The 18,844-nt window shown below is 39.7% G+C and overlaps 1 protein-coding gene and 1 long non-coding RNA gene across 10 annotated transcripts in view; one reads left to right on the top strand and one right to left on the bottom strand.

Annotated features, from left to right (window-relative positions):
* Positions 1 to 18,844, bottom strand: part of tcf4 (transcription factor 4) — a 176,311-nt gene that overhangs the window by 55,736 nt on the left and 101,731 nt on the right. The window contains exon 1 of one of the 9 annotated variants that reach the window (XM_028024565.1): positions 2,423 to 2,805. The exons of 7 other annotated variants lie outside the window; for them this stretch is intronic. In XM_028024565.1, the coding sequence (XP_027880366.1) occupies positions 2,423 to 2,491 (69 nt within the window). In that variant the 5' untranslated portion in view covers positions 2,492 to 2,805. Of the gene's footprint in view, positions 1 to 2,422; positions 2,806 to 18,844 lie in introns of those variants that run through there. One more of the 9 variants, XM_028024566.1, reaches the window with a different exon arrangement.
* LOC114149018 (uncharacterized) lies at positions 13,603 to 18,028 on the top strand. The gene is made up of 2 exons (XR_003596415.1): positions 13,603 to 16,531; positions 17,292 to 18,028. It is a non-coding gene; the product is annotated as an uncharacterized LOC114149018 (long non-coding RNA).

The following is an 18,844-nucleotide window of genomic DNA, read 5'->3' as shown; positions in this document are numbered from 1 at the left end:
TTGACCCGGACATCCACAGACTATCATTCTGACCGTTTCTGCAAACGGACCATGGTTCTGACTGTAACCAAGATACCTTCAAAATAAAAGCATCAGAGGAGTAAAACGTGTTCATGACGCCGAGGCCGACGATTTCAGATTAGATAATAAATGAAGAAGAAAAAACACATTAGAAATAAAATTTAAAAATGTTTCTGAGACTGAAGCTAATGGATGCGCTCACACACACACACACACACACACGCACACACACACACACACACACACCCCTACACACACACACAATGCATCTATTTATAAAGTTTTAATTGCATAACATGCTGTGCTCCAGTTCCAGCCTCCTGGCCCACAGGATGTCCGCTCCTACTGGACCTCGCCGCCATCGACTCGGGTTTGGCCCGGAACCAGAGGAGTCGGACCAGAACCGACACTCAGAAACATTAAAGATCTGTTTATAACTGATTATCTGTTTACTCATTTATTAATGAGGAAAAGCAGATAAAAATAAAAATGAAGACAAAATAAAAATCTTTTGGTGAAGTTTCCTACAGCAGGAAAATTAGTTCTTGTTTTCAGAATTAGGAGTAAAAAATTCTCTTTTTAAAAGCAATTTTATGAAATTATTTCATGTAAAATGAGGGATTAGAGGCTGTTTTTTCTGTGGGTCTGAGTGGAGCTGACGACCCGATCGGGTCGGCTCCAGGATTCTCCTAATTAAATCCGTCTGAATATTCAAACGCTGCGTTAGCATCACAAAGCCGCCGCCGGCCGCCTCCACGCCGGGCCTTTTGTTTTTAGCCCGGGTTCTGCTGCCTCATTAAGCCGCGGGAGATTAAGTTAGAGAGCCGACAGCCGCTGCTCGGAGCCGAGGCCTCGGCCCTCCTCTTCCTCCTCCTCCTCCTCCTCCTCGCTCCACGCCGAGCCTCGCTGCTTCTCCCCCAGCTTCTCTCTTTTTAAAAAACCTGCCCCAGTTTTCCTCCTTGCTCCGCTTCCCCTGCCTTCCAACCACAACCTGCTTTTTATTCAAGACCCCCGAAAAATCAGAAAAGGTTTCAGGGACGAGGAGGAGCGGCGGGTTTTCTGGGTTTGTCCGTCTGCCAGCAGACAGCGGGCGTAAACAGGCGGAGGGGGCGAAACCTGAAAGCAGCTTGGCACCGGATCAACACCGACGGGCACGATGTGCCATCCAGCCGCCAAACAAAGCGCTGGAGCCACGCAGGCAGGGGCCCGCCGCATCGGGCCGCTCCGGCTCCGAAGCACAAAGATGGAGCGAGAAAGACGAGAAGAAACGAAGTCCGGATCGCTTCCAGAAGAGTTCACATCAGACTCAACATGTCAGCATTTTAAACAGATTGAAATGATTTAATTTGGTTTAAAAACATGAAAAACAATTTTTTAAAAATCTAAGTTTTGTTTTTTAAAAATGTATTTGAATTTTGAGAACAATTTTAAAAATAGTTTTAAAGTCTTTGGCCTCGTTTTTGTTATTTCCACCCTGCAGTGGACGGATGCTTCGCTGACAGGTGGGTGTGTAGGAAACCCCAGTGCACCTGTGACTTGAAGGCACCGTTGCCCCCACGTCTCTAAACGACTTCCTGGTGTTTTACAGGTGGGGGTCACCGGGAGACAGACGGGGTCACGGGAGGTCAGACGGATCATCAAACCTGCAGGACAATTTTCTCACGTCTGCTTCAAGAGCCGCGGGAAATATTTTCACTTCCCACAAATAAAAATAACTAAATTTAAATTAAACATGTTTTTAAAAAATGCAAACCAAATAATCAGGTTAAATGGTGTGGATTTAATTAATCTGGATGTGATTTGGGCCTATTTGGATGGTAAGAAAACACACACACACACACATTTATATTTAAATAAAAGCATAAACTGAATGAAATGTTTCTCCTCATTAATCTTTCTTATTTTACATTAAATTTGTTATTTCTCCTCGTTAATTTCAGTTTGTTTTATATTATATTATTAAAGGTAAAACCCACAGAATGTAATAATCAACTTATTTATATTAAAACAGAAGAAAACAAGTTAAAATTTCAATCAAATCGCTTTTGACTCATTTTGTTTCGTTTTCCGCCCGTTTGAGAAAATTAGAAACGGAAAAACGAACCTCGGACTAAAACATGGATGTTTTCCGTTTTCCTGTATTTTACCGCAAATGAATTTAAAACCATTTTAAAAAGTGAAACTGTGAAGGAGTGTGGCAGAGATTCTCCCAGCAGGTTTTCCCTCGTTATTCCCCGCTGCGTTTTTTCCCATGCAGGAGGAATTAAAGCGCACTCCTCCTCCTCCTCTTCCTCACCTTCACACCTCCTCTACCTCTCCCACCCTCCTTCCCTCCTCCTCCTCCAACCTTCCAGGACGGGAAAACCAGGCGGGATGACAGGGATGAGGAAGCTTTCCTTACCGCTTTGCCGTTGTAGTAGTACATGAGGGAGCTGCCTGTCATCCCCGGGATGGTGTAGGCACAGTACATGGCTCCGGTCCTCCAGCGGGAAGCGCTTTTATCTCTATTTTTATTTTGATTTTCAAATCAATATTATAATAATTTCTTCCGGTTCTCTCGGGTCCCTGCAGTCAGTCAATCCCCCCTCCCCGGCTCGGTTCGGTTCGTCCTCTCCAACCCGTGTCGCGTCTCGTTTCTTCTTCGTCTCCGTAATTGGGAACTTTTCGGGTTTGTTGTGATCTCAAAGTGTCGCCGCTCCGCTCGCGTGCTCCTCCTGCCTGCGCGCGGTCAATTCCTTCAGTTGCATTTTCCCATATGGCCGCGCCGAGGCACGCGGAATATGCAAAGTAGTTAGAGAGAGAGAGAGAGAGAGAGAGAGAGAGAGGGTGAAGCAGTCCCTCCTCTTCCTCCCCGCTCCTCTCACACGTGGAAAAAAGTCCGCGCACGCTCAGACGCTCGCGGACACTCTTTCAAGTTTCCACATTAAATCTGGAGGCCATCTTTCCTTCATCATCGTCCGTGTCTCGCACCGAGCTGCAGTTTTGCCGCGTGCCTTTGAAGCGCGAGCTCACTTTTTTTTTTTTTTGTCAGCTGAACTGTAAAGCGCAGGGGCGGAGTTCGCGTCCCAGGGGCCCAGGGCGGGACAGAAGCAGGGGCCCCATACGGTGTTTTCACCTTGAACTGAATATTTCAATTTATGCTTTTTTTCTACAACGAACTAGATTTTTTTTCCTGATAATTATGAGAATAAAGTCATAATATTAGCATAATCTAGACACAAAGTTACCAGAAGAAAGACATGAAATTACAATAAAAACCTGCTTAATGAGAAAAAGCTTGGATTTAATCTGACATAACCAGCTCATTATTATGGAAAAATGATTTCCTGATACCAGAGTATTACTTCATAAGATGTTCAACATTCCTCACTTTGATTTTTATTTATTTTTGTTGAGGCGTTTCCTTAAAATTAATTCATATTTATAAAATTCCTTTAAATACTAATTTTTATAGAAAAGTATAAAGAATGGGACAAACATTATGCTGTTTTTCTTCCTTTGTCATCTCCATCCATCCATCCGTTTTTATTAATATGTCTAACAGTTTTTACCAAATCCATTTACTGTAGAACGATCTGGATCTCCTTGGACGTCCCCAGAGTTCTGGGTCCCGTTCGGTCCAAATGGGTTTTTTTCTCCAGCAAAGAGAACCCGTCTCTGTTTCCCGTCTGTCTCCAATAGTTTGATCTCCTTTTAAAAATCACATCCAGATGTAGGAAAACCGTCTTACAGGAGCAGAAAGTTCTGGCCTACAGGGGGCGCCTGACTTGTTTATTTCTCTGGTAATAAAGCCGAGTAGCTGGGATTGTTCAGCTTGGCCTTTCATCCTCTCCTCAACTCGTTCAAACACGCGCTGAGAGGAGCTGCTCTCAGAATCACGTTTCACCCAGACGTGTCAGCTGGCGTCCTGGAATGAAAGGTAAACCATAAAATACCAGGATTACTCTGACTGACACGCAGGATTCACGCGGAACGTTCTGGATCTGACGCTTCATAGGAGACCTGGAGGAAAATTATCCTTAAAATGTTCCTGAACTTTATGACGGATCTGGACTTTTGCTTCATGTCTTTATGGAAAAGCATACAAAGCTTGTTTCTGTATTTCCACATGATGTTGGCATTCTGATTCTGATGGCAGCTTCAGATTAAAAATAACAAACCAGCAGGTTCCTAAAGAACATGAGCCTACATCTCCCAGAATGCAATGCTTCATCAAGAGTTTCCTGCAGCAAAGCTGATCGGCAGCGAAACACGTCACAAAGTTCTTCACAGCTTTGGTCTGAGAGCAAGAAAAGCACATAAAAACGATAAAATATGACATCAATATTAGAAATTTATTATGCAACCAACCAACCATCATCCATCGTCTTGTGTACTTCCTCCCTCTATAGATCTTTGGCTCCGCCCACCAGGAAGTGTCTTCAGCTGCTGCAGGAGGAGCTATCTTGACCAAATACCACATGTGGATCCTCTGTTTGATTTGGCGGCCATTAATAGAGTCTGACCTGAGGTAACGATGTAGATCAGGTGGATCAGGTGGAGTCCAGGTGTAAATAAGGTGTGGATCAGGTGGAGATCAGGTGTAGATAAGGTGGAGTCCAGGTGTAGACAAGGTGTGGATCAGATGTGGATCAGGTGGAGATCAGGTGGAGTCCAGGTGGAGTCCAGGTGGAGTCCAGCGTAGGAGGGCGGGGCAGTGTGAGGCGGGTGGAGGCAGTCCTCCAGTAAACTGTGTTCAGTCTTTCATTTTGTCATCATTCATCGTTCAGTCCTCTCTCTCTCCCCTCATCCAGCCTGTCGCTCGCCCTCGCTGCCTCATCCTCTGTCGGCTCTAATTTGATTAAAACGCGAGCTGCAGGAAGGGAGGCAGGGCTGATGCACATCTAATAAGTGGACCATCTGTCTGCGGCGCTGGCTGGCTCCCAGCATTGTGGCCGACCCGGCTGCAGGGGAACCGGCACCGGGGGGGGCGACCCGGCAACCAGGGATTCAACCCCAATGATGGAGGAGAAGAAAAGGAGGACGAGGTGATGAACACGGAGCGCCAAAACTTTCCTTGTTGTTTCATAACAAAACAAAAACATAAAAACCTCCTTCTGAGTTATTTTAACCAATAAGTTAAAACAATCTAAAGTCAGTTTTGCAGTGAAGAGAACACTTCTTCTACTACGCTAATGGTGAAGCTACTTTTTAGCTTAGCGCTTTTGCTAACTTTGGAATTAATTAGCTTCCCCTAGATTAATTTTTCTAAATAAATTCTAAAGCTTAACTTACTTGGTTCTTCTGTAAACATTTAGTTGAATAAAGTTTGAATAATTTAAAAATATTATTTTGAAGTTGTTTCAACGTGGTGGCAACACTTCCACCAACGCTAAGCTAATATTCCACTAACAGTGTAGCTAATGTTTTCGCTCATTGTAAATTCTAAAGCGCTAATTTAATTTGAATAAAGTTCAACATCTGTGTTGATGTTTTTATTATCGACTGTTAAGGATTCTTCAAGTAGTTAAGCATTGCTTTTATTTTGAAGTTTTTTTACGCAGTAGTTTCATTTCCTCTGGAAAAAGGTAAGTATACAACAAACGAATGAATGAGGTATGGAGCAGAAAACATTTAAATAACTGTAGATGAACGGTGAGTGTCAGCCTGGTCCAATTTAATGTCATAGCTTTAGCTTTAGCTAGTCTAACAGAATAACATTAATGTAACACTTTGGGGTTAGTGCAGCTAACAGTTTAGTTAGCCTCGCCCAGAGCTCTAAGTTTTGCACTTTTTGTTTTGTGTTTTCAGAGCCGCTGTGACACAGACTGCTACAGGAGAGCTCTCTGACACCAACCGTTAAAACGGCTCTGATGCTCCTCAGTTTCACACAGAGTCGCTTTGTTTGTGGATGAATTTCTGGTCTCTGATGAAACGTGATTCTGGCTCCTCCCCGGCTGACTAGCAAAGGTTGCCATAGCAACCAGTGACTCAGCACTTTCCCAATTTGTTTCCCAGTCGCTGCTTCCTTTCTTCTTTTTAGTTAAAATTAGCAGAATTGGCTGATTGTTTTTTTAAAAAATGTTTTTCATAGTTTTATGATTTTTGAGAAAAATTTAATTTTAACTTTTTTTAATGATTTGTTTTAGTTGTATGTCAAAACTTTTTGATTTGATTCGTTGAATCAAATGAATCATTTCTGTCTCATTTGTTGATTGTTTTATCAGTGGTTCTCAACATGGGGGTCAGGATCCATCAGAGGGTCGCGAGACACCGAAAGTTCAGGACCGCCTGTACGGAGGTCAAAAATAGTAAAAAAGCTAAATGAATAATTAAAATAAGTAAATGTCAACATATTAAGCATTTAAATATCGTATCAAATAGTTAAATACATTTTGAATGATGAAATTAAATAAAACCATGTAAATTCAAAACAAACTATAAAATTGGATGAATAAAATGTATAGAAAACAGAGTGAAGTAATAATAATGTCTTTTATCGGTGTATATATATATATATGAATATAATTTCATATTTTTAAGCAAGTTGTCTTATATAAATTAAACCAATTTTTCGTCCATTTTGTTGAAATAATTCATTTCCTCTGATCCTGGCAGCGTTCTGCTCCCGTAAACGAGTTTTTCCTGCTGAGTTTTAAGGATATCTGGGTTTCCTTCTGTGATATTATTTGTTTTATCTCAGTTCTGCCTGGGATGAGTAATGGCTGGACGGTGGAGTTCACGTTGTTTCCAGCAGTTCAGCATGTTGGTGTCTGTTCATCACTGTCGGTCCGGTGAGCGCGCAGCGGCATCAACACCTGGAGCCGAGTGCTGATGTTGGCACCATTAAATTATGGGACACCAGTCACACTCATCCTCCTCCACGCCTTCATCCTGCTCTTCTCCCAGTAAGCCTTCGTCCTCCTTCGTCTTCCTCGTAACTTAATCTCCCACCTGATCCCTTTGTTGCACTTCGTCCTACTTCGCCTTCATCTTGAACTTTCCATTCATTTTCTGCCTTTAAACTCCGTTTCCCCTCCGGTTTTCCTTCCTTCCTCTCCGTCTTTATCTCCTCTGTCACTCTTCCCCCCCCTCCGTCTTTGCTTCTGAGATGACAGTTAATCCCTGGTTGAATTATAATCTCACATTTCATCCTGATTTCACGCCGACAGGATTTTCCTTCAAATCACTACGCCCAGTTGTCAATCTTCTCTTCTCCCGCTGTCGGCTCCTTTGTGTTCCTGCGAGTCATTCTCCCCCCGCGCCCGACGTCTCTGTTAGTCTTTCGTGTCGTTTGACTTACGATGTTCTTTATTCCCCTCGACTTCTGTCACGTCAACCGGCTTCACAAAGCATCATCAGACGGACTAAAGAGGCAGAGTTTGACAATAGAAACTCAATCCGTGGTGAGAAACTCGACGACCGATGGTTCTTCTTCTTCATCTGAACATTTCTCTGGACTATCAAAGCTCATATTTGTCTGGGAAAGTGGTGCAGAAGGTCCTAAAACCAGAACTCACTGGACTGACCATCAGTGATAACCACTGGGAAGTCCCGGGAACCCAGTGAGGATCTAAGGAGAACTGTAGATTTACACAACCTGGGAAAGTCTTGGAGCCATTTCTAAATATGTTAATATCCCAAGATCAACCCTTCAGACAGTTTTATAAAACTTATGCCGATCAGTCACCAGATAAAAGACCCAAACGGTCAACCTGATGCCAATTCTTGACCCGATGTTCCCTTTCAGGCAATCTTAAGGACAAAACAACGGCCATGACGCACCACAAACCTCATTGGACGTTGGAGACGTCTTTGGTCGTGTCTTCCTCCTGTTCTGGCGCTCAGATCACACAATACGACGGAGATCTTTACTGTCATGTGTCTCTGGTTTTAAATGATGGCTGGATGGAGGTGAGGAATAGAATAGAATAGAATAGAATAGACTTTACTGTTTATTTGGTTGGTTGAGAGGATTTATGGTTGGATGGTTGGTTGGATGATTGGTCTTTGGTTGGTGTAATTGAAGATAAACACAAGGTTAAATTAACGGATGGATGGATTCTGACAGGACCTTTGGTCCAAAAACAAAATAAAACGTCTTATATGAATTCAACATCAGTTTAAATCTGTTGAAAGTTGTTTGAATTTTGTTTAAATTCATCAGGAAACGGGTCAAAAGCTAACGGTTCTACTGGTTAGTTAACGGTGAACGAACCAAACTGGTGGTTCCTGGTATGAACACTGAGTTCACACCAGGACAGAACATTTATCTGGATTAAACCAACACAGGAAGATGAGAAAACGTCCAACCATAAAAGGAGCAGGCTGAGGTCTGTCCTGACTGCGTGTCCGTCCCGCTGCGTTCTGCCCCGACGTTACGCCGTGGTTCAGCGGATCGCCTGCTACGTCCAGTACAGTACTGACCCGAACCGTGAGGAGGAAATCCCCGGTGGCTTTTCATGCTGCAGCATAAGTGATAATAAACAGGGATCAGGTGTAGCAGCACCTGGTTCTGCGACACGGTTCCCATTACATAAACGTGACAGCCAACGCTCCCAATGAATCACTGCTGAGTGCAACTAAGCAGAAAAACAAGAAAGGAAGCGAATCTGCACAGTTTATCTTCTCTGATTGCACACAGTAAGGATATTTTTGATACCGATGAAGGTTTGGAACAAACAGGGACTTCTGGACCCGGCGGTGCAACGTTTCACTGACTCTGGATTCAAAGCATTGCTTTTTCATTATCTTGTCCTTTTCAGGTAAAACAGAAATAAAATTACTTTCAAAATTTACTTTAAAACTGGGCTGGATGGATTGGATCCATGTGTAAAAATCTACGAAATTAATAAAACTAGACGGACATTTTTGGCAGCCAGAGTTCCTTATTTCAGTTTTTATATCCGACATCTGCATTTTAATCTGAACTTTACTTTATATGGAGCAAAATGCCAACAAAAATCACTGAAATGTTACTTTTTATGACACGTTTACCTGCGTGGCTGAGCAGGACACAGAGCCACAGATCAGGTTTTATATCGATTATATGGCAGGAAAAATCAGGGCGCAAAAATCACCACAAAATTTAAAAAACCACCACAAAAAAGTTTAATTTCTGTTGATTTGCATGTTCAGTCAATGCCTAATGATGCTAACATTGGTATTTAATTAGCTACTTGTCATTCTGCACTAAATCAAATCTTATCTCAGAGTTTTTAATGATTATTAGCTATATTTAACCTTCTTTAATGCAAAATAATGTATTTATTTTAGTGGGGAACATTTCTGCTAATCCTCTACTGTGGTGAGTTAATTTTTCATTTAGATTAAAATTCACATTTTTTTCTGGAGAAAATCGAAAGCATTAATTTACTTTATTTGTAAAAATAATTTTAGATTTTTTCAGCTGAAAAAGGTTTGTCAGATCCTTCCAGAATATTATTGTTTATGAGAGATTCTTGACTTATGAATAACTTATTCTACTTTTTGAAACTAAAAAGTAAAAAAACTTTCTCTGCATTTGAAACAAAAAAAAAACTAAATAAAAAACATGTTTCTAAATTTCACAGATTAGATTTTAGCCTTTTTGTTTGGGTCATTTGTATAAAATATGTGAATGAAGAGGAAAAAAGACCTTATGTTCAAATAAAATTAACTCTTGACTCTCAGTGAGTTTAATAAACTGGATAAGGAGAAAATTTGAGACAAAAATGAATAAATTCAGTATAATTTGTACTTTTCTTCAAGACACACTGTAGTAAATCTGCTAATAACAGTTTTCCACAGAACTCCATCAGCCCTGACTTAATTTTTTTTTTTTTTACAGTTAATAAACTGTTTAAAGACCTCAAGTCAATTATTTACTTTAAAGAAAAAAGTCTTGATTTTCCGGCGTAATCAGAAATCTGACATGGCCTCGATTCTGACGGAGGAAATCAGACGCTAATTTTTCAGACTGACAGCGATGGGGTGACAGAGATCACTGCGAGTGTTTGGAGAGGTTTTGTTCGAGTGTTTCTCATGCGAGTGTCAGGAGAAGGTGTGTCTGTGTGTTTTTGTGTGTCTGGCATCCATCAGAACCGCAGCTTGCCAAAAAAATAATAAAAAACCCGGTAAGCACAGTGCAGGCATAGAGGAGAGGAGCGCTGCTGCACGCTAATTATGTATGCGTGATTTAATCTGCAACTCAATAATATGCAAATATATTCATATGTTAGTTTCTTAATTAAAAATGCAAAGCAGCCCTTATGGTGATTTTTCTGTGATTTTCTGTTCAACCTAACAAACGGAACATTTCGAGAAAGGAAACAAATTGGAGGGAAACTCTTGGCGGGGGGTTAGCAAAAAGTTTAAAAGTGCAAAAAAAAAAAAACTTGGAGTGTGAGAGAAGAGGAGGAGGAGGTGTTACTGCTTGGTATGAAAGCAAACTTTGTTTTTGTCTGAAGTCACTGTAACGTCACCCACTGCTTGGTGAATTACACTTTAAGGCTTTAATTTCAACAGCTAGCCTTTGATAATGTCCACTTTAAATCATGACCACTTAAATTATAAAACATTTAAATGATGTTTAAGGTGACGGCGGCTACGTTCAGCAGATCTTGATGGTCTGTGTTCTAGCTAGCTAGAATGCAGAGTAGTAAGCTAACTGCTATTAATGTAAACAATTAGTTAGCTAGCTTTAACTTGTTAGCCGCATAGCTAAAACTCAATGCAGCGTGCTAACTTCTATTAATCTCAACAATTAGCTAATTAGCTTTCAATGCTTACCCTTGTAGCTAATACGTAGTGCAGTAGGCTAACTGCTATTGATGTCAACAATTAGCTACCTAGCTAGCTTTTAGGTGTTAGTCTGCTAGCTACAAGTTAGTTCAGCAAGCTAACATCTATTAACCTCAAAATAATACAATACAGGAAAAACAAACAGGAACATGAAGTAAATTTTCTATGTTTATAAACTAAGATTATTTTATCTTAGTTTATAAATATAGAAAAACTCTTTTGTTGTTTTAAACAGCCAGCCGAGTAAATAATTAAGGTCCAATTCCAGCACAACATTGGTTTGAAAACAGTTTTCATAAAGCATAATGGCCTTTTTGTTTAACTTTCTTGAGATTATAACAATACTACAGGTAAAATAATGATTTATGAAAACATGTTAACAGTAACCCGGTGAGACAAAATCTGAATTATCCCTTTAACTAAATCTTCTTGCTCATAAAACATCCTAGATATAAATCAAAACCTATTTTTACTCTAAATTCACAAAGTAATTTAAACATCCAACTATCCACATAACACAGTTTTAGAAAAGGGTCAGTTATGAATCCATATATCCTTCCAGTTTCAATTATCCATGATTATATCATAACTTTGGTTTTTCATCTGTTGAATAAAGGAAAAACAACACTTCCCTCTGAGGAAGTGGAACTTGGCAGCAGTGGGTACAATAAAGTTTTAACAGGAGGAAAAGTCAGTCTGCCAAGCCCAGACTTTTCATCTGGTTTTAAATATAGTTAAACATATCAGCTGTAAAGTTTGTGGAAGTGTGTTACCATGTTCTTGCTCAACTAAAGATATTTTATTTAGCTTAAGCCATCCTTTGAAGTTCAGCTCAGTGGATGCTAACAGCCTACCATACAAAGGTAAAAATTATCCTGGTTCTTGTCTTTAGCCAAACAGAGGACTTTGACTTTTCCCTGTATTATTTGTGGAAAGAGTTGTGGTCATTTGGCTAGAGCGTCACCTCATTGCCTGAAGGAAAAAGGAACCACAGCTAAACTGACATGTAGCGCCAAGAAGAAGAAGGACATGAATCAGCCTTTGTTCATGAACCAGCTAATAGCCTATCCATCCATCCATCCATCCATCAATCTATCTCCTCCAACCCAAGATGGGGTCACAGAAGCAACAGATCCAAGAGGGAAAGCCATTCCTCCCTCTCCCTAGCAACACTCTCCAGCTCATTATTGGGGATACCAAATATATTCAGACCAAGAAGGAGAGATAGTTCCTGCAATGGCTCCTTGTTTTGTCCTGAAGTCTCCTCAGATTGGGATGAGCCCTAAAAACCTCCAAACCAAGGTGCCAACAAGGAACGATGATCCTCCATGTGGATGATTGGGTTCCTCACCTCAAGGTTGAGTCCAGTCACTCAACAAAGGTGACTGGACTCAACAGTCATGATATACAAGTGGCTCATTTCAGCCATTTGTATTAATTTTCTTTTGCTATGTCCGAGAAATATTATTCAGAAATTGCTGTATAGTGGATTTATGAGGACTTCCTAAAACTTTGTTTCTTGTGAAGTATGAAAATCTCATTGCCAGAAAGAACCTTGCCTCTTAAAGACGCCAATAGATCAAGATCATCTGCAGAGGACAAAGACGAGACCTTGAGGGTTTCAAACCGGGCACCTTCCTCTCTGATACTAGACCTTGAGATCCTGCCAGGAACTCCACAAACAGGATTGGAGACAAGAGGCAGAGTACTCAATACTTACTTTGGTTACACAAGAACCAGACAGACCATCAAAAATACCCAGGTACCACACACTACTGCAGCAGCACCTATAGCACTCCTCAAGGAACATAGTTAGAGTCAAAGATCTTCTAAAAGTCAATCTGCTCCTCCAGGAGCTGAGTTTTCATTGGGGTGTCCTTTCCAACCCCCGGGATTACTAATTCACAGGGAGGATGAGAAGAGTGAACCCTCGATAGTAAGAACACACCCTCTGGTTCCCCTGTTCTTACCACTGGGAGCACCAACCGGGTCTACCGCTCCACTAATGTTCCAGACAATAAACCACAACAATCTACAACACCTATGGGCAGATCTCATTCACCCTGGGTGCCATGAGGTGAAGGACTCACCTTCCCCCAAGTCTTAAGATTCTCCCGACAGCACAGTGAGGAAATCCTTAAACTCTGCCATCCACCACCTTAGTCCAGGTACCAATATCCTTAGTCCAGGCAAGCACAGCACAGCATGCTTTATTTTCCAAAGAACCTTCTCTGATTTCAACTACGGACTTTTCTGTCAGAAACTCTTGAACTCACCTTGTGATGGAATGGACGTTGCCAATCGATTTCAGTCTCACCAATGACTGCTGAAGACACCGACCCTACAGGGACCTACAGGGTTAGCCAATGGACAGATTTTGAACTGTTCCCTTTTACAGCCTGCAGGAAAGTTTAAGGTGCATCCCAACCAGCTCAGTCCGCTTTAACCCGACTTGAGTCCGTTTGTCAAGAAAGTCTGGTTCGTTTGGTGAGGTGTGAGGTCACTTCACTAATCTGGAAATGAACTGGTTCGGTTCAAATCTATATGTGAAACGGAACAGAGACCGCTGCAAAAGCAGAAAGTGGACCACCGTGCAGGGCATTCTTGGTAAATATAACAAACACTAGTGTTAGCCTAGCGTTAGCCTAGCGCTAGAGAAAATAAAAATCCTCCAACGGCTAAAATCTGACGCCTCCATTTTGTTTCCATCTGGTGCAGACGGAAGTTGCCTCAGTGTCTTCAGAGGTTTTTGTGTTGTTTCCTTCAGTGGTTCTTGGCGCAGCGCCCCCACAGGCCAGGAGGGGAACAGGTTGGTTTGACTCAGAGAACGACAGCAGCTGGAGGTGGAGCAGATGGTGAAGTTTCGGTCCCAATTGAACCAAATCTACTGGACTATCAGTTTTTTGTCAGAAACTCCTATAAAACACTAAGCAGCAGAAACAAAATCATATTTCACCCTTATGTGGTTCAAATGACAAGAAAAGCTTGAAAAATTAAGTTAATGTAACTTTTTATTCCCATGAAGATGCTAAAAATAAATCAAAAATACCCAAAAACCCGACAAGTTCGGCATTTTGGTGCAGCTGAGGACGACAACTGAGAACTTTCCAACAAAACATCAACGGCTTGAAGCAGTTTTTTATGCCATTGATTCCTGCACGGAGTGTGTGCGCGTCAGTAAAATGTGTGTCTGACAACATGTGATTTCCATCACAGCCTTGGAGCGAATCAGAGTACCGCTCAAAGCCGCCTGTTGGCTGCGGCCAAATAGTTCGGCTCAGGAATGCATCCGGGAGCGTTCACATCTGCAGCAGGAACTGACAATGTGTGTGCAACAGAGGTCCTTGTAAACCCGACTGTCCTCACAAGGACAAGAAGGCAGCAAGAATAACTGAGGTCATTTCATTGGGAAAAGGCGCGTAAGGCGATGTAAGGTATAAACTGTAATCTTTTTTTATTATTTAGCAGTTAAGATCAGGTGTTGGGATCAAGAACTGACAGGAAAATGTGGTGATTAGGAAGGATTGCTATAGTTAAAACATGTTACAGGAACATAATTGGAGTGACTAATGATAATAAAACACAGACATATTCAATTAAAAACATAAATACATCATTTGGTTAGAGCTGTTGATCCATACAAAGCAATGGTGTCTCCAACTTAGAGCCAAAGAAATAATTAAAGCTAATCCTACAAGAAGAGCCAAGGTCTCTTTGGGATTTTGTTTATTAGTCAACATGTTTATAAAATGTTATTTTTATTTATTTTAGCAGGATGAAGATGAATTAATGTTTTTATTTTTTCTTAATGGTGATTTACAACACAATAATAACTAATTTTTTATGTGTACAATTCATGATTAGTAAATTTTGAGTGTTGAATCTTCATCTAGGATTCTTGTTAGCTTAGCAGTTTAATGCTAAGGTAACATGGCGTTAGCTTAGCATCACCTAATGTGTGGCACCAAACACACAACAACCAGACATCTAAATTAGAGATGAACTAATACCTGAAAAACAAACTAAAATGTCATTAGGAGGTTTTTCTGTTCACCAAACTCAACAGTTTGAACGATTTTCAGACAAAATACAATCTATTTAATATTCACAGGCTGAAAGTAAATCCAGACTAGCTTGGGTCTTTCTGCAAACACAAAGAACGGCATGAGCTATGCTATGCTAACTGCAGTTTCAAATCGTTTTACTGAACAAAGTGCAAAAGTTAATCGTCACTTGTTAGTCCAACACAACATGTTAGGGGTAAAATATAACATAATTCTTTGCTAAGCTAACACAGGACACTCAGGCTTAGCTAACATGGTAAAAAAGTTAGCCTAGAATTAGCAAAGCTAGCATAATATATCCAAACCACAGAGTTAGCACAGCACTCAGATTGTACAGATAAATTTCTAACTTGTCTGTAGATATTATGTAACATAATTTGGAACAGAAATAACTGTTGTTTGAAATAGTTTCAGCTAACATAGCACAAAAGCTAACAAGACGTAACCAGAACAAAATGTTAAAATTTAGCACCATTTGGGTCAAAGCTAGCTGCAGTTTGATACATTTTTGGTAACAAGTTGTAACCATGACTACCATTACAGCATCAGACCAACACAACATTTTAGAGAGAACATTACATAACTTTGCTAAGCTAACAAACAGCTCAGATTCAGCTAGCATGGCCCAAAATTTAGCCTAACATTAGCAAAGCTAACACGATATAGCCAAAGATGAATGCCATAAGTCAGAATTAGAGCTAGAAAACAAAACTATGACATAATAAAGCAAATTTAGCAGAAACTACATAAAATTGGAGCATAGATGTCTGTAATTACAAAATAAATTAATATTCAGAATATAACTAAAGCAATATAAGATGAATTTATGTCCAGTTTTGTGCTAAAAACAACTTTTATGAAAAGAGCCTCTGCAGAGAGAGCACACATACACAAATTATTCACTCCAACACACACAAACGGATGCCTTGTAATTCAATTAGCCAGCTTCCCATCTGACACAAAATGGCGGCTGTGGCGTAGCAGTGTGGGACATTTTGGGGATGAAGCCAAGAAAACTGCTGCGCGCCTAACACGAGCGAACGACACGTCAATCTACGGAAACGTTTCCGACATTTCTCCATTATTTCTGCTGCTTCCTTCACGTGTTAAATGACCAACATGAATTTATACGTTTAGATGAATTTCAGGAGCTTCTTTATGAGAAATGATTCAGTGAAGCATCCAGAAAACAGAGCAGAAAACACAGCTGTCCGGCTGTGTGTGTGTGTGTGTGTGTGTGTGTGTGTGAGAAGCATGAGGTCATTCCTGGCTGAACTCTCTTTGGGGCTCTTCTGTATAAACATTAACGCGGCCGCAACTTTCACACCAAATCCAAGTTTGTCTGAAATCAGAAATCTGCTGAAAAACATTTGATTTAAAAGCTAAAGCTGCAAAGAAATCAGCAGCAGCAGAAACCAGAGGACCTAATTCACACGTATGAGAAGTAGAGTCAATAATTAATGCTAAATATGTGCAGTAATGTTTATTCTGTAGGGAACAGTTTTTGTGCTGTCTGCAGGCGGGTCCGCTCCTCGTTTCTCATGCCATCCCGTGCCAAGGCCGGCTGCGGCGCTGCTAATTTCAGCTGCATGCTAACACACAAACATGCGTCATTTCAGCACCACTTCACTCTGGAGGAGCTGAGGTCATTCTGCAGCGGACGGAGCAGTTCAGAGAGAAATCTGGTGCTTTTTTATTTATTTCAATATTTAAACTGGAATTTAGATTTCATTAGAAAAGGAGTCAAAATTAAAAAAATTTATTTGTCATGTTTTAAGTCAAAATTATTCATTCTATTGTTTTAAACTTGTAATATGTCTGTTTTGATTGTTATAGTCACTAATATACATAATATTTTTGATCCTTTAACTTGTCAAAATGACCAGCTTGCAGTTTTTAATTATAAGACTTTAATCAGAATTTTGAATTGTTTTTGTTTTTAAGTCATTTATAAAAATTTATAATTTTAAAAGTTAGTATTTCAGTTGGGATTTAATTTTAATAATTTATTCATAATTAACTGTATGGATTTTTACTTTTATATTGTAATAATTATTTTATTATTAAATTATTTTATTTTTAATATTTTATTTAGACAATTAAATCAAATAATTAGTTTAAATTTGAATTTGAGGAATTTATCCTAAATTAATTGTAAGCATTTTACTTCTATATTGGAATTATTTTTAATAAATAAAATATTAAAGTAAATATTTTATTTAATAATTTACTAAATGATTATAAAATGGTTATAATTTAATTTTAACAATTAATTCAGAATAAATTGTGTGTATTTTTACTTTAAGACTGCAATTATTATTTTATTAAATCAAATTAAATTACTATCTTACATTATTTTACTAAAATCATGTTATATTTTTGTCTATTAGCATTTTTCCTGCCAAACTCATATTTTAATAAATGTAACTGTGGTTTATTTTAAAGTGTTTCTTTCTGCAGCAGCATCAAACTGAACTGGAATCGTTCAGACCAACGGGCAGAAATAACAAGATGCCAGATGATTCAGGCAACAATAAGCTGCTCTAAATTCCTCTTCCTGTTTCTGCACAACAATCCGGCGCGCAGTGGAAGAACGGACCTCAGATCCAACCGGCTCCACTGGGAGTCAGGAGGAAAACCCAAACTGCAGCTCAGACTGGAAACGTCTCTTCAGACTCAGCTGCTGTCCCAGGGGCGGCCTGCGGGGGGCAGTGTGGCTCACCGAACCGCAGCTCTGCCCCCGGTCCTGATCCGCCCACGGCCCACCGGGGACCGCCGGCTCTCCTACTGCGCCTTCTGCAAGACCCGGCTTAATTTAATTAACGCTGTCAACTTTAAACAAAACCACATCTGAGGCGCGGAGGGAGGGGGCGCCGGCGAGGCAGGAAGTAGCCGCTCAGAGACGGGCGGCGGCGGATCGCCGAGGACGGCCGCTCTGGGTCAGACAGAAACGTTTCCTCCAGAACAGAAAGGAAACAGAAACAAAAAAATTACAGAGTCCACAGTACATAACCTGCTGAAATTAAAACGCTTATTTATTTTGGTACAAAAACAAACAAAAAGATTTACTTAAGAACTATTATTGGTGAGGTGTTCAAAATGAGGCGCACGGGCCATTTGTGACCCTCAGAGTGATTTTGTTTGGCCCCCAAATGCAACTCAAGTAAACTTTTCATTTTTAACCAATTTACCTGGATTAAAGTAATAACTTTAACATCAGAAAAATGATTTTACTTGCAATAGAAAACATTAATTACATCACAAAGTATTTGTTTTTTATAACCAAGCTTTTAGAACAAGCAGAGACTTTTACTGAAACACCGACTTTGCTCCTGCCAATTTAACTCATTAAACTAATAAATAATAAACATAGTAAGTGTTTTAATAGAAAGTGACTCAAATCTTTTTCTTATAAACAGAATAAATTTGTTCAGTGAAGCCTGAAAGATTGTGGAAACTAAATAAAATTTATTCTAATACAGAAAATCATACAAAAATCAAGTTTAACTATTTGATTTTTATTTTAATATTTCATTGTTATTATTATTTCACATTTATTTGCCTCTAAGTACTTCTGATTTGTTGATTTTGTATTAAATGACAAAAAGTTGAAATTTGTAAAATAAGTAAAAAATAGGATAAGAAAACAAATCAGACAAAAAGCATGTGAGTCTTTTTTAAATGTAATTTAATTTATTTTCCTGATTTTGGAGGAATTTAATTTCTCAGTTATTCATGTGGATTTTATTTTTTGTTCTTTGTGTTTCTAACTGATTAAAAATCAACAAAAAAACAGAAATGGAATTTTATGAATTATGTTTCTGTGCATGAATGTCATATTTATATAAAAACCTGCAGTGATTTGACATTATTACTGCAACAATTGAATAAAATGAAGCTGCAATTGGAGGCCACCTGATGCCGTTAATCAGTTGATCTGTTTTCTCTTTAATGGCTTCATTTTTACGGTTCATTTTCTCTGATATATTTATCTGGAT

This window comes from Xiphophorus couchianus, chromosome 8 (assembly GCF_001444195.1).
Source record: "Xiphophorus couchianus chromosome 8, X_couchianus-1.0, whole genome shotgun sequence".
In the NCBI taxonomy this organism is placed as follows: domain Eukaryota; kingdom Metazoa; phylum Chordata; class Actinopteri; order Cyprinodontiformes; family Poeciliidae; genus Xiphophorus; species Xiphophorus couchianus.
This window is presented reverse-complemented; position numbering and strand designations above follow the sequence as displayed.